Source organism: Geotrypetes seraphini, chromosome 17 (genome assembly GCF_902459505.1).
Source record: "Geotrypetes seraphini chromosome 17, aGeoSer1.1, whole genome shotgun sequence".
NCBI classification, from domain to species: domain Eukaryota; kingdom Metazoa; phylum Chordata; class Amphibia; order Gymnophiona; family Dermophiidae; genus Geotrypetes; species Geotrypetes seraphini.
Window position 1 is genome coordinate 28,345,826 of NC_047100.1, and position 14,505 is coordinate 28,360,330.

The 14,505-nt window shown below is 36.1% G+C and overlaps 1 protein-coding gene across 7 annotated transcripts in view; it reads left to right on the forward strand.

Annotated features, from left to right (window-relative positions):
- Nucleotides 1-14,505, forward strand: part of SETD5 (SET domain containing 5) — a 158,213-nt gene that overhangs the window by 58,377 nt on the left and 85,331 nt on the right. For all 7 annotated transcript variants that reach the window (XM_033926164.1, XM_033926165.1, XM_033926170.1 and 4 more), the window contains exon 3: nt 5,125-5,312. In XM_033926164.1, the coding sequence (XP_033782055.1) occupies nt 5,242-5,312 (71 nt within the window). In that variant the 5' untranslated portion in view covers nt 5,125-5,241. The remainder of the gene's footprint in view (nt 1-5,124; nt 5,313-14,505) is intronic.

Below are 14,505 nucleotides of genomic sequence, written 5' to 3' on the forward strand. Positions count from 1 at the left end.
TCAGGATATCCACAATGAATATGTATGAGATGGATTTGCATGCACTGCCTCCTTGAGATGCAAATCTATCTCATGCGTGCAAACCTGACCTGCCTTGTGGCTTGCTCTAGATTAAGAAGCACTATATAAGGGAAAACAGAGGAAAGCAGTGCTTTTTGCTCCTTATTCTGGGAGTTTGGTGATTGAGGCGACACTTTGGGGTTGATTTATAGGAGTAGGAAGAAGATCATTGGGCCTGATATTCAGCCGGTGGCAGGCATCCCTTTAGCTTTCCTTCAGTGGCATTAAACTCGGATCTTCAGTGCAGGGCTGTTTCTGGCAACCAGCATTGAATATCTGGGATTTTTTTTAACTACTAAAAAGTTAATTGGTTGTGCCAGTATTCAGCACTAACCAGTTAACTTTTTTGTGGTAAAAGATAGTACAGTTATTGATATGGTCCTGTTTGACCACTAAATTTATCCGGTTAGTCGCTGAATATCAGCACTTAATTGGATTTGTTGCACAATATAGCTGGTTAACAGTTAGCTATTAACCAGGGATATTCAGTGGGAAATAACTGGTTATCTCATAGAAACATGATGGCAGATAAAGGTCGATTGGCCCATTCAGTTTGCCCATGCTCAGCATCCACTATCTCCTCCTCTCCCTATTGGCTAAGGCTCTTTACACCTGCATTGTGAGGTCATAGAACCTTATTGTTATAAGCTAAGGCTCTTAACACTTGTACTGTGAGGTCATAGACCTTTATGATTATAGAAACATGATGGCAAATAAAGGCCAAATGGCCCATCTGCAACATCCACTGTCTCCTGTCCCACGCTTTCTTGAATTCAGATCAGCCTTTGTCTCCACCACCCTTTCTGTAAAAAAGTATTTCTTTCAATTATTTTTGATCCTGTCACCTCTTAACTTCATCCCATGCCCTCTGGCGTTTCCTTTTTAATTGAAAGAGACTTGCCTCATGCACATTTACACCACGTAAGTATTTAAATGTCTCTATTATATCTCCTCTCTCTCGCCTTTCCTTCAAAGTATACATATTGAGAATTTTGAATCTGTCCCCATACACCTTATGATATAGACCAGCGACCATTTTAGTAGCCTTCTTCCATCTTGTTTATATCTTTTGAAGTTGCAGTCTCCAGAATTGTACACCATAGTTTAAAATGAGGTTTCATCAGAGTCTTATACAGGAGCATCAGTACTGGTCCTTCCTCTCCCTATGCACCCGTTTAGCTTTTGCCGTTGCCTTTTCAACCTGTTTGGCCTCCTTAAGTTCATACACAACACCCAATAATAGGTTCTTTGTGCAATTGGTTTTACATGTGTCTCGAGGGAAAGACCTCAGAAACCTGCATCCAACACAGAACAGTCAATTCTTGTGGTAGTATAGCTTAGCAGGACAGATTTTCTATCATTGGTCACAAAACCCTCCACACACCAATCCCAAGTGCTTTCTGCTATAACAGTCAATATTAATTTCTATAGCACTAGGTGTGTGAAAATATGATGCCTAGTGCTATAGAAATTAATATTGACTGTTATAGCAGAAAGCACTTGGGATTGGTGTGTGGAGGGTTTTGTGACCAATGATAGAAAATCTGTCCTGCTAAGCTATACTACCACAAGAATTGACTGTTCTGTGTTGGATGCAGGTTTCTGAGGTCTTTCCCTCGAGACACATGTAAAACCAATTGCACAAAGAACCTATTATTGGGTGTTGTGTATCACATATAAGAGGTTCTTTACCATTGTTTGTTGAAGTAGGGGCTCCTTAAGTTCATGACATACTGTCCTTTTTCGTGCACTGAATATCTGCGGTTAGGTGCTAAAACACTGTATCTGTCAGGAGCCATTTCTGGATGGTTAAATAGTTTTGTTTTTATGCTCCGATCAATATTTTTTTATTTTACAGTTGTGGGAGTGGTCCTCTACTTCAATGTTGCTAGATGTAACTCTGCAGCATTATCAGATAACAGCAAAACTGTCGCCAGAGGGCTGCAGGTAGAATATAACGTCTCATCTCCTGAGAACACTTAAATGACAGGATTCCATTTCTTCCTTGGAATGATGTCTTCGTACTTGTCTTTAGTTTGATTCAAGTAGCTCAGAAATCCCCAATTTCTGGTACGCTCAACGCCTTATACAATAGTTAGGTTTTTGGGGGGATTTTTTTTTTTTAAATTAACATTTGTTACATAAATAACAAAAAAATCAGGAAAAAGACAAAGCAATTTCAGACAAACAACTTACAGTTCAAATTAAAACTTACTTCAAGTCCACATCTATGAGGTACGAAAGGAATTTTCTTTCTTTTTTTTTTTTAGTTTAATTCCTTTAAAAGAGGGACCCCACTGTGTCCATTCTATGTAGAAAGCAAAAGGTGTTAGTTCCTCTCTCACCCCCCCCCCCATGCAGCATCTTTCATCCCTTCCCACCAGCCCCATGCACATTATTTTTCCTTCTGTCACTCCTCTCCAGCACCATACTGTATCTTCCCTCCTTCCTTCCCTCCACCACCATGTTCAATATATCTCCCTCTTGCGTCCCTTTTCATTCCCATGCAGGATATGTCCCACCTTTCCCTCCACCACAACATCCAACATTTCTTCCTCTATTTCTCTGTCTCTCATCTCTCCCTCCCTCTTCTCTACTATGTCCAATAATTTTCCCTCTCTCCCCACTATAAAGCACCTCTTTCTCTCTCCCTCCCTATGGCCAAATCTCCCTATTTCTTCCTTTCCCCATATGCACCATCTCATTCCCTCCTGCTCCAACACCCATGTTCAGTTATTCTCCCTCTCTCTTCCTTCCCCCACCTGTGCAACATTTCTTCTCCTCCAGGCATATCGCTTCAACAGGTCACAGGTCATAAATACTGCCAGTGACTGATCCGTAAGCCTTCCCTCTGACCTAATTGCATTTTGCGTCAGATGGAAAGCTTCCAGGTCAGCCGCTGGCAGCTTGTAGGAACCCACTGCCTGTTGAAGAGAGCAAGTGCTGCTGCAGGATTATGAAGGGAGCCGGTGGCGGAGGCAGGAGCCCTGCAGGAGCTACTTCCATCCCTGCGGGATTCCTGCGACCCTGGAGGGGATTCCCACAGACTCTGCAAAATGCCCTATAACCTATTCCTATGCAGCTCTCTACTATGGTTTTCCATGAAAGCAAAATATGCAAATTTCATCTGGTTCTCAGACAAAGTATATGCAGCTGATGAATATTTCTATGAATGTTGCGAACCAGATCTGTTTGCATGTTAGAAGACTTAAGTTGTGCACCCTTTAGCATTTAAATAAAAACATTTGTGGGAATTGGTGTTGATAAGCTGTGAGAGCAAAGCAGAATCTCTTGATAACCCAGCTTTTTAGTCATTTTCTTTCATCATTGAGATGAAGTGTCTAGAGTTGCCCTGAATAGCATTAGAGTAAAATCAGAAACGGCAATCCATGCATATATATAGCCAGCTGATACAACTGAAGGTACATGGTGCATAAGTCATTGAAAGAGTGACCTAGGCAGGATGTTAATGTCAGATTTGATGGCCTAGTGGTTAGAGCCGTTGTCTCATCACCCTGACGTTGTGGATTTAAGCCCAGTGCCACTCAACTCTCCATTGCTTCAGTTACCACAGTTATAGGGAAAATACTTAAATTGTGAACCAGTTATGAACTGCTCAGATGGATGTGCCGATGGGCAGTAGTAGATCAAATAGAAAATAAACTTGAAACATTTGAAAGAAGGAATTCTCAGCTTCCCGAGCCAGATGAAATCGAAAGATGATGTGTTAAGGCTGAGATTCGAATTAATAAGATAAATGTAAAGCTGAAATTTAACATGAGGACAAGGTGTGGGAGTTTGGAAATGAATGAAAGTTGCAAGAAAATTTAGTTTCACTGAATTTATATTAGGACACTTTTTGCACATGAAAAATATGATTGAAATGATCTAATGGTGATATTGCTTGACAAGAGTATAATACAGTTTGATATACTTTTGCTGTTCTAAATTCCATTTTTTCATACATGAAAGGTTTCTAAAAACATTTGGAATATTTAGTTCCCTTTATGTAATAGGATATACCATACAGTACATGCATTAAGAAGTATATTTATCTTATAGGCTTGTAGTAATGGCTATTGTCTTAACGATCATGTTGATAGCTTCTGTCCATAATATTAAATGTTTTATGTTATTTATAATTGGTCATGATTATTGATGATCTATAATTATTTTGCTATGCTTGTTCACTGCACTTTTGGGAAGGTACATTTTCCCATATTCTGTTTGCTTGAAGCATGGAATATTGATACTCCTTGGGTTTTGGCCAGGTGTTAGTGACCTGGATTGGCCACCATGAGAACAGGCTATTGGGCTTGATGAACCATTGATCTGACCCAATAAGGCTATTCTTCTGTTCTTATAATACTGTCCTATTTTGGCATGGTATACTATTTAGTGAATTCTAGCATGCTTAGATTTTGAGTCTTGGAGCTCCTAACAGATACTATATAGAAGAAGATATTAGTAATTTTAACAAAACCCATCAACAAAAATAGACCGCGTTTGAAAAATGCAACATAATAGATTTAAATGAACAACTTGATGTGATTGCAAAACCAGATATAGAGAAACCTCAGAAGGGGTAGAATATGGCTGGCCTGCTGATAAATGCATAGTAAAGGTTGTCTTTGTGAAAAGTTTTGTACTTTACTGCATTACAACTGTGTCTCCCTCCAAAGTGGTTTGGGTAGTACACCATCCCATACAAGACGTTTTTCAACTATCTAGTTATGTTTTATAGATTTTCTCCAGGATTAGTTTTTTCCTTATCTTTATAAGGTAGCAGATAACAGGCTGTATTTATGTAAGAAGAAGCTGTGAGATGCTAGACCCTTGCATCTGTTGTGTACTGGCAGAGGGCCCTAAAAGTTAGGCAAATAGACTACTTTTATTTCTTCTTAGGTATTTGGTAGCCCACATGTAAAATACTAGTACTATATATGCTGTCTCTTCTGAATACGGAGTGGTTAATGGACGACCAACTGCACTGGAAAACTAATTGCTGAGGATCTTACTCGTTCCATTCTCATGATGTTTACTTCAAACTTTCCTTTCCAACAGGTATACTCATGTCCGTGAAGTGCTGGTCGAGACTCTGCGGCTCTCCGCCCTTGGTGTGGTCAGTCGCTGCAATTCCGACTCCGTGATCCTCCCTCCCCGACTGCAGTGCCGGACGTCATGAGCATTGCAATTCCTCTGGGAGTCACTACACCAGATACATCCTACTCAGACATGGCTGCAGGATCAGAGTAAGACTTTTGTTGCATTTTTGTGATGTAGCATAGATGATACAGTGTTGAGAATTGTTGGGGTGTCCATGCCGTAAAGATCATTTACTAAGAAAACAATACCATTGGTGGCATAGCTTTGTCCAAGCCAGGGTAGCTGAAGCAAGGCCTCTCCTTTCAGATCCATTCAGAAACCTCAGATATGTTGTGAAGAGAGCTCAGAGAAAGTGAGCTTTAATGATTAAAGTGGCGATGAACTCATCAAGCAATGTTTTGTCTGGAGAATAATAACTCCAGAGAGAGAACAAGAAGCCAGAAGAGACACTGCTTCACTTGTCATGGTGTGGTCCCTTTACTGGAAATTGGCATTGTGCTATGAAATGCTGAGAATATGCGAATTGGATCTTGATCTATGGGCACCAGCGTACAGTGTTGATCAGGTCCAGTGAATTACGTTGCAATGAAAGCTGTTCCAGTTGCCTCATCTTTTACCTCTTTTTTGTTTGGAGGCAGAACTTGCATTTTGCCTCGAATCTCTCATCACACGAAATGGGCTGATGGGTATTTTGATTACTTGCATTAGTGATTTCTATCAGCAATTTGAACTTAATGAACCTCAGATTTTCCTGTAACTAAACTGCAACCTGTGCCAGACAAATTTCACTAACAGGACAGGTTGATGCAAATGCTATGAAAAGAGAAGTCCAATTCCCCACCTCCTTGTTTTAATGCTTCCTGAGTGTTATGTCTAGGTTTCTATCTATCCTTCGCTCCAGTAGACTTGTGCTGGTGGTTATATATTCCTGAATACAATAACAGCGCTCTAAGAGAGATGCAAACTGTCTGTGCTTGAATTTCACCAGCAAGGACTGGTTTGGGGAATTGAAGGAGTTAGACATTTGATCTATACTTCATTACATTCTGTGTTCCTTATCTAATGTTTCTACCACCCACGTACATACCAGAAGACAATTTCATATTTGATTCAGCAAATGCAAGTCTCTTCCTGGTGAAAGTCCAGCATATGGACTCTCTATGACGATTGTACTTGTTGACGATGCCACCTGCTGTCGAAAAAGTATTGCTGTAGAGAGCACCACATCTGTATTTATGGTGGGAGTTCATCTGAGGGTATGACAGTAATGCAGGGCTTAGGAGCCAGCATCGGAGACTTTTCTCATTTCTTCTTTTCCACCCCTCCAACATTTGTCTGCAGTGAATTGTATTTTATCTTGGGGAGAGAAGAGGGATGGGAATCCCCTGCCAGATCAGCAGTAGCGCTTTCAGAAACTGATGTACTGTTTTCTTATTAGTAAAGTAGTTCCTCAAGGTGCTTTTGCAAATCATGGCGGAGTTGGTGGTCTTTCTTCCAAAGCATTCTGTCAGCTGTGTGTCAGTACTGCCTTGAAAGCAAAAAGGCAACTGAATCTTTTGTTTTATATCTCAACATGGCATGGGTCCCCCATCAGTCTCTCTCCGCCCCTCTCTCCCTTCTCCAGCCTTAACCCAGTCTTTCTCATTATGGAGCTTGCTTTGTTTGCCTCAATAGTCCTGCTGGAAGGTCTTTCTAGATATGGAGATCAGAACTTTGGCATGCTACAAAGAAGCAATACAAACTTTGGGAGTTGTCTGCTCCCAGAATTGTTTGAAAAAAAAAAAAAAAAAAGGGGGCGTGGCTTGGACGCGAACGATGACGGTTGGATAAAGAAAGAGCTCCGTATAAACAAGCAGATATTTCAGATAAAACTACAAAAAAAAGTCTTGATGGTATGTTTCTAGGCATAATAAATTAAAGTATACCTCCTTAACTGAGTCGGAGAGATGTTTTAAAAGGCGAGAATCGGGAGATAAAGGTGCCGTTTTTGTTTCCTGGGAGGCGAGGTGTGGAGGGCTGAATTTATCCGTCTCAGCGGCTCTTTACTAATACCAAAGAGGCTAATCCTAGATGCCGTAGCCCCGAAGAGGCTCTTCCCCCTCTGTGGCAGGATCAAATTTCAGCAGCGTAAAGCGCCAGAGAAAAAGTTTCCCGAAGGTGGGGGTTTGAAGACGGTTGCTCAGTGCACCACGACCGCGGCCATCTTAAAAAAAAAAAGAAAAAAAAATTGACAAAGTCTGAGCTGCCTAACGACAGGGATAAAAGTTTTTTGAAATACCTGATGCCTGTCATAATTAGGGAAATAAGTTGTTTTGAAATATCTGTCCTCTGCTGGAAATGAAGCAAGGTTTGCAATAAAATCTGCTTGGCAACGGTTTTTTTTTTTTTTTTTTTTTTAACCATTTCCTGGCTGCTAACTTCAAAAAAAAAAATTGTGAAGAATAAATATCAATATAAATATCAATCTCTGCTGCTATAATTGAAAAAAGTAGATATAGGAGATTGTAGGCATTTTCAGCATTTGGGCTGTGAGAAAAGGACAAATAAAAGGATTAATGATTTCTTTAACCTGAAGAAAAGTGACATTGAGGTAATTGAGAGACGCTGAAAATATATATATATTGAAAGACTAAAGTAAATATACTGGATGGAATATTACTCTCCTCTGTAGAGGCTGCGATTGGGCTTATAAGAGGAGAGCCAGAAAAGAAGACTACAATTTTTTTCAGCGCTGAAGCTAGATGTCAACAACGAGTTTGATAAATTAAATCTATAAAAGAATAAAAGCCATTTCTAAAAAAGATCTAAGGAAAAGAAAGGCTACTAATTTGAATGTTATTGCCTTCATAGAGACTGAGATTGGGCTTGAAAGAGAAGAAAAAGAAAGACTACCGATTTTTTTTCACAGCAATAGAACCTAAGACAAAAAACTTACAGTTGCTTTAAGAATACTGTAAAAAAAAAAAAAAAAAAAAAGGAGGTTGGCCTAGACGAAGGGTTGGATAAACAAATAGTTCCTTATATGCAAATATATTAAAACAATTACTACCAAATATTCTTAAAGAAACTAAAATATATATTGAAATATGACTTCAACTAAACAAAATAAAGCTGACTTGGGAGCTGGAACATCGGGAAGCAATAAGAGGTCGAAACCAGAGCCAGGTACACCCTCTAAAATCCCATTACCAACAGAAAAAAATCTGGATGTTATGGAAGAACTAAGACAAATAAAAGAAATTGTCTTAGATAGTAACAAAAAACTACAAAAAGCAATGGAAGACGCTGCAATCCTAACTAAAAGAGTGGACATCACAGAAAATAGAATTTCAACATTAGAAGATATTACAGAACAATTAAATACAGATATGAATCACAGCAAAATCATATGGAAAGAAATAACGGAGATAAAAAAAAATCTTGAAGACAGCCGGAATCGTGAAAGACGGAATAATTTAAGAATAATCGGATTACCTGAAGGAGTGGAAAAGAATGATCCGATTGCATTTCTTGAAAAATTTCTACCTAAAATACTACCATTGAAATTTAAAACGGAACTGGAAATTGAAAGAGCTCATAGGATTCCAACACATAGAAATAACACTCAAACAGGTCCAAGAACTTTAATTTTCAAACTTTTAAGACATCAACAAGCAATTGAAATATGCCAAATAGCTAAGGAAATCAAAAATCTTAAATGCCAAGATTCAAAAATATACATAGTCCCGGACTTTGCAAAAGAAACAGCAATAAGAAGAAAACAATTCTTAGACATGAGACCACAGCTAAGATCTCTAGGAGCTAGATTTGGGCTCCTCTACCCGGCGATTATGAAGGTTACCATTGCTAACAAAACGCAAAACTTTACGGATCCAAAAAAACTACAAGAATTTATGAATCAACTGGAGCAACCTATGACAATCTAAAGAACATTTAATGGGTTCATACTAAAGACTATTGACCAATTTAGAAAACTTTGACTTATATGATAATGAACTTCAATAAAAGAACATTGGTTAAAGATAGATCGGAACGGAAAACAATCGAAAAAAGAACACACAAGGATCGAATTAAAGACTTAAACAACTTGCAACATTCTCCATGGAAAACAAGAAAACTGAAAAAATACAAAAAAAAAAAAGACGAATTGATTGGTTTGTCATAATTCCTGTTGAAGGCGGTAATTCGGGTTTAATTTTGCGTTCCAAATATACTAAAATGCGTTTCATATACGATATATATGAAAAGGATATATTTGAAACGCAAAAATTGCCTGAAAAGTTGGTATGAAAGCTTTTTAAAGTAAAAATAATATTCCACCTGAAAAGAAATGAATTGTAATTGAAATGTTCTTAGATATAAGTAATGTAATATATCATTCTTATGGATTTAAAGATATGCAAATATAGAAAATAATCTTTCAATATATAAGAATGAAAACTTTTTACTTATTCTTATAATTAATAATAAAATAAGAGAAATATACAGAAATAGAGAAAAAATGGTAGTACTTTAGATAATTATTAATAGCTTGTGGGAGTTATCTAAATCTAACCTCAACCTGCGTATCCAAGTTTTCGTAATTAATGAGGGGGGGAAGGGAGGGATAAGAGGGATGGGAGGGATTAAAAGGGAAATATATAAGGTAATCATGGGTGTAAAGGAAAAAAGAGAAATGAAATACTTAAAACATTGGGAAAATATACATATTTTAATACCTGAAAATTTAAAAATAAATGGATATTAAAATTATGTCTTTAAATGTTAACGGTCTAAATCATATGATAAAAAGGAAAAAAGCACTATCATTTTTAAAAAGGCAAGATGCAGATATATGCCTTATACAAGAGACCCACCTCTCACACATAGAATCTAGTAAGCTAGAAGGAGGCTGGGTCAAACAGTGTTTTTTCTCACCAGCTATAGGGAAAAAAGCAGGTGTTGCTATTTTAATTAATAAAAAATGCTCTGCTTCATTTAAACTAAAAGCTTCAGATATTCATGGAAGATGGATAATGGTGGAAATGAATATGGGAAATACTACCATGACGTTAATCAATATATACGCCCCTAATTCGAACCAAAATGAATTCTTTAAAACTCTTCAACAATTGATCATACCACTGGCTACTTCAAATCTTATAGTAGCAGGGGACTTCAATGCTGTAATGGATCCTTTACTAGATAAAAACCCAAGTAGAGTTATGAAATCTATGGGACTAGATAATTTGATTCAATCTTGTGATTTAATAGATATATGGAGAATACTTCATTTTGATGGTCGGGAATTTTCTTTCTGTTCTCATGTTCACAATTCCTTTTCAAGAATAGATTATATCTTTACTTCAAATCATCTTGCACATCAAGTGACACAAGCAGCCATTGATCCAATTATTCTATCTGACCATGGTGGAGTGTGGATCAAAATTAAAACTACAGATCAAAATAATAATAGACCAATTTGGAAAATGGATAATACACTGTTGGTTGACCAAAACTTTTGTGAAAATCTCCTAACAAAAATGAAAGAATTTTTTCAAATAAATGATAATGATGATATTAACAGAGAAATTTTATGGGATGCTTTTAAGGCATCAATTAGAGGACAAATAATTTCTTATTCGGCTTTTCTAAAAAAACAAATTAAAAAACAATTTTTAATCTTAGAAAAAGAGATTAAAAATTTAGAATCAAAACTTATAGAAAAATGGGAATATTCTATTCAACAAGAATTATTAAAATTAAAAGGTAAATATAATGAGATCTCATCTAAGATGATTAGGAAAGATTTATTTTCTCAACAAACATTGTATTATGGTAATTCAAACAAATCAGGAAGAATATTGGCAAATTATCTTAAAGCGAAAAAAAGAAAAACAAAATTAATAGCAATAAAAGATGAAAATGGAAATACATATACACAAATTGAACCTATTTTAAAACAATTCTTAAAATTTTATAAATCTCTTTATTCTTCCGAAAATTATCTAAATAAAGAAAAAGATGGTTTTGAATTTTTAAAAATGTTAGAGGGTCCAAAAATTCCTGAACATATAAAACGAAGTTTGGAAGAACCAATATCACTAAAAGAATTAGGAACAGCTTTGAAGTCCCTTAGAGTTGGATCCGCTCCAGGTGGTGATGGATATACAGTGGAATTTTATAAAACATTTCAAAATTTTTTATTACCCTATTTATTAAATCTTTATCAATATCAGCTCAATAAAGGTTGTATTAAAGGCACTATAGCAGAATCTTTGACTATTGTTTTGCCAAAGTCCAATAAAGATCCCACTTTGGTCTCAAACTATAGACCAATATCTTTAATAAATGTAGATGGAAAATTATTAGCAAAAATACTTGCGCTAAGATTAGCTAAAGCTCTCCCCCATATAATAGGTATGCATCAAACAGGATTCGTTGCTCAAAGACATTCATCTCACAATACCAGATTAACATTCCATATGTTATATTTAACAAAGAAAATGAATGAACCTACTTTTGCAATTTCATTAGATGCAGAAAAGGCCTTTGATAGAGTAGAATGGCCTTTTATGTATCAAGCAATGGAATGGTTTGGTATAGGTCCTGGATTTATACAAATGATACAAACAATGTATAGCTCCCCCTCTGCTAGACTATATATTAATAATACGTTTTCAGAAAAATTTAATCTACAGAGAGGAGTTAGACAAGGATGTCCCTTATCCCCTTTGCTGTTTGATATTGTTTTAGAACCCTTAATATTAGCCATCCAACAAGCTAAGGAGATACAGGGTATACCTCATTCAGATAAGGAATATAAGATATCTGCTTATGCAGATGATTTATTACTATATCTGAAGAATCCAGAATCCACCATTCCACATCTACTTGAATTGATTGAGAAATTTGGAAAATTTTCAGGATATAAAATTAATTGGAATAAATCAGAGATTCTTCCACTAAATATTCATTGTACAAAAGGTTTATTTAAAACATTCCCTTTTATTTGGAAGGAAGAATATATTAAATATCTTGGAATTTTGATAACAAAAACAGTAGATGAAACAATGAAAATTAATGAAAAATGCTTATTACAAAAAATAATAGAAATGTGTGAGCAATGGAATCCTTTGCATTTATCTTGGTGGGGAAGAGTACAAACTGTAAAAATGATGATTTTACCGATAGTATGTTACCAAATGGGGATGATACCAGTTTTTTTTCAAGATTCGTTTTATACAAAAATAAATAGGACTTTGACAAAATTTATATGGCTTAATAAAAAACCAAGAATTGCTCTAGCGTCATTACAAAGACCAATTAAGGAGGGAGGGGTAAATTTTCCCAACTTTTATAGGTATCATCAAGCCTATATCTTACGTCATGGTATGTATTGGATCCTCCCAGAACCCACAGATAATATTCCAGACTGGTTTTGGCTAGAATGGAGGCTTATGTTTCCATTACGTCTTAATCATGTAATTAGTATCAAAATGCCAAGGTTATACAAAGATCATAAAATCTTTATGGATACCTGGAAAACTCTAAAATACATAAGTAATCTTACTCAAATTCCAATTAGTAAATCAACCAACCAAACTATATGGCTAAACCCCAAGATCAAAATTGGCGGTTTTAAAGTCATCTGGAAACATTGGATGTTAGCAGGCATTCGTACTTTGGATGATGTAATTAAAAATGATAAAATGCTGGAGTTTTCACAATTGCAACAGAAATTTGGTCTCAATAAAACACAATATTTTAAATGGTTGCAATTGAAGCAATCTATTCAGAAAGGGTTCCCTGAATGGAAAGACCTCGCTAAATATCACAGTTTGGAATTCTTATGTTTCCAGATGGACTCAATAGGTCATAAAGCCGCACAGTGGTATAAATTAATATCCGGATATATAAATAAAAAACCAAAAAATGGTCTTAGAGACATTTGGAGCATTGAGATAAAACACCAAATTAGTGCATCTCAATGGCCACGACTTTGGTCTTGGAGGCTAAAATGTACGGTGTCAGCATCTATGAGACAAACTTGGTTTTTTCTTCTTCATAGAGCTTTTTGGACCCCTACTCGTTTACAAAAAATAGATAGTTCAAGATCTAATAGATGCTGGCACTGTCATATTGAAATTGGGACATTAGATCATCTTTTATTCTTTTGTCCATTTATCCTATCATTCTGGAAATCAATTTGGCCCCAAATTAATAGAATGTTAGAAAATCCAGTAGCCTTGACATATGATACTATATTATTTGGAACAACTATGAGAGCAAAAAGCCAAATTTCATCCAGCAATAACAAACTTTTATTTATTTTAACTGGAATTGCAATACAACAAATTACATTCAATTGGAAACAACATGATAGATTGAATTATATGTTCTGGTGGAATTCGGTATGCCACATATATAAAATGGAACTCGCTATTGCAACACACAAAGGATACATGAATAAATTTAAAAAAATATGGGGACCATTAACCGATTTTTGTAAAGAAGGATAATTTTTCCTATAAATAAAACTTGGAAATTTCTGAAGACCGTTAACATAATTTCTCTAATGAACTTTTCCCATGATTAGATAATTGTAAAGAAGGGATTGGGGTGGGCTTTTCAATTTTGAATATTACATACTAAATTAATATTTAAAGAATATATAATAAAATTGATTTATGTATTATTGGTTGGGAAGGAGGGTGGGACAGGGGATTATTATATTAATGTTAAACTTGATATTAATATATGAGTTAGTCAAGTGTGTATTTAAGTTTCTATTGAGTTTATTTGTAACACTTGTTGTAACACAAAGAAAATGAATAAAGATTTAAAACAGAAAAAAAAGAAAAAAAAAAAAAAGAAAAAAAAAAAAAAAAGCTCATGGTGATCCACTCACCTGTCAGCCTGGGCATGATAAGGGTTCAAGAGGGGCCCAGTTACCCAGACAGATCACATTGGGATCATATCTGAGATACCTAGTCCAAGGCATCTAATTCTCATCTGCTGCAAGGACATATTCCTAGTATAACTTCTAAAGGAGCTTCTGCTTTCAAGTCCTTAAAGAAAGGAAAGATTCGATTGGAGGATAGAGATGATCTACTGTTGTGGTCTAGGGAGGTTTAGCTTTGAAAAATATTCAAGAAAAGAGATTTGTCAGTTTTGTTGCAGGCCCTTGAGTTGGCAGTCTGTAATGTGTATGTTTCTACAACATGTCTTAATTGGGGTTTTGCCAAATACTTGTGACCTGGATTGGCCACTCTGGAAACAGGATACTGGGCTAGATGGACCATAGGCCTGTCCCAGTATGGCTAGTCTTATGTTGTTCTAATGTTGAGTGCAATTCCA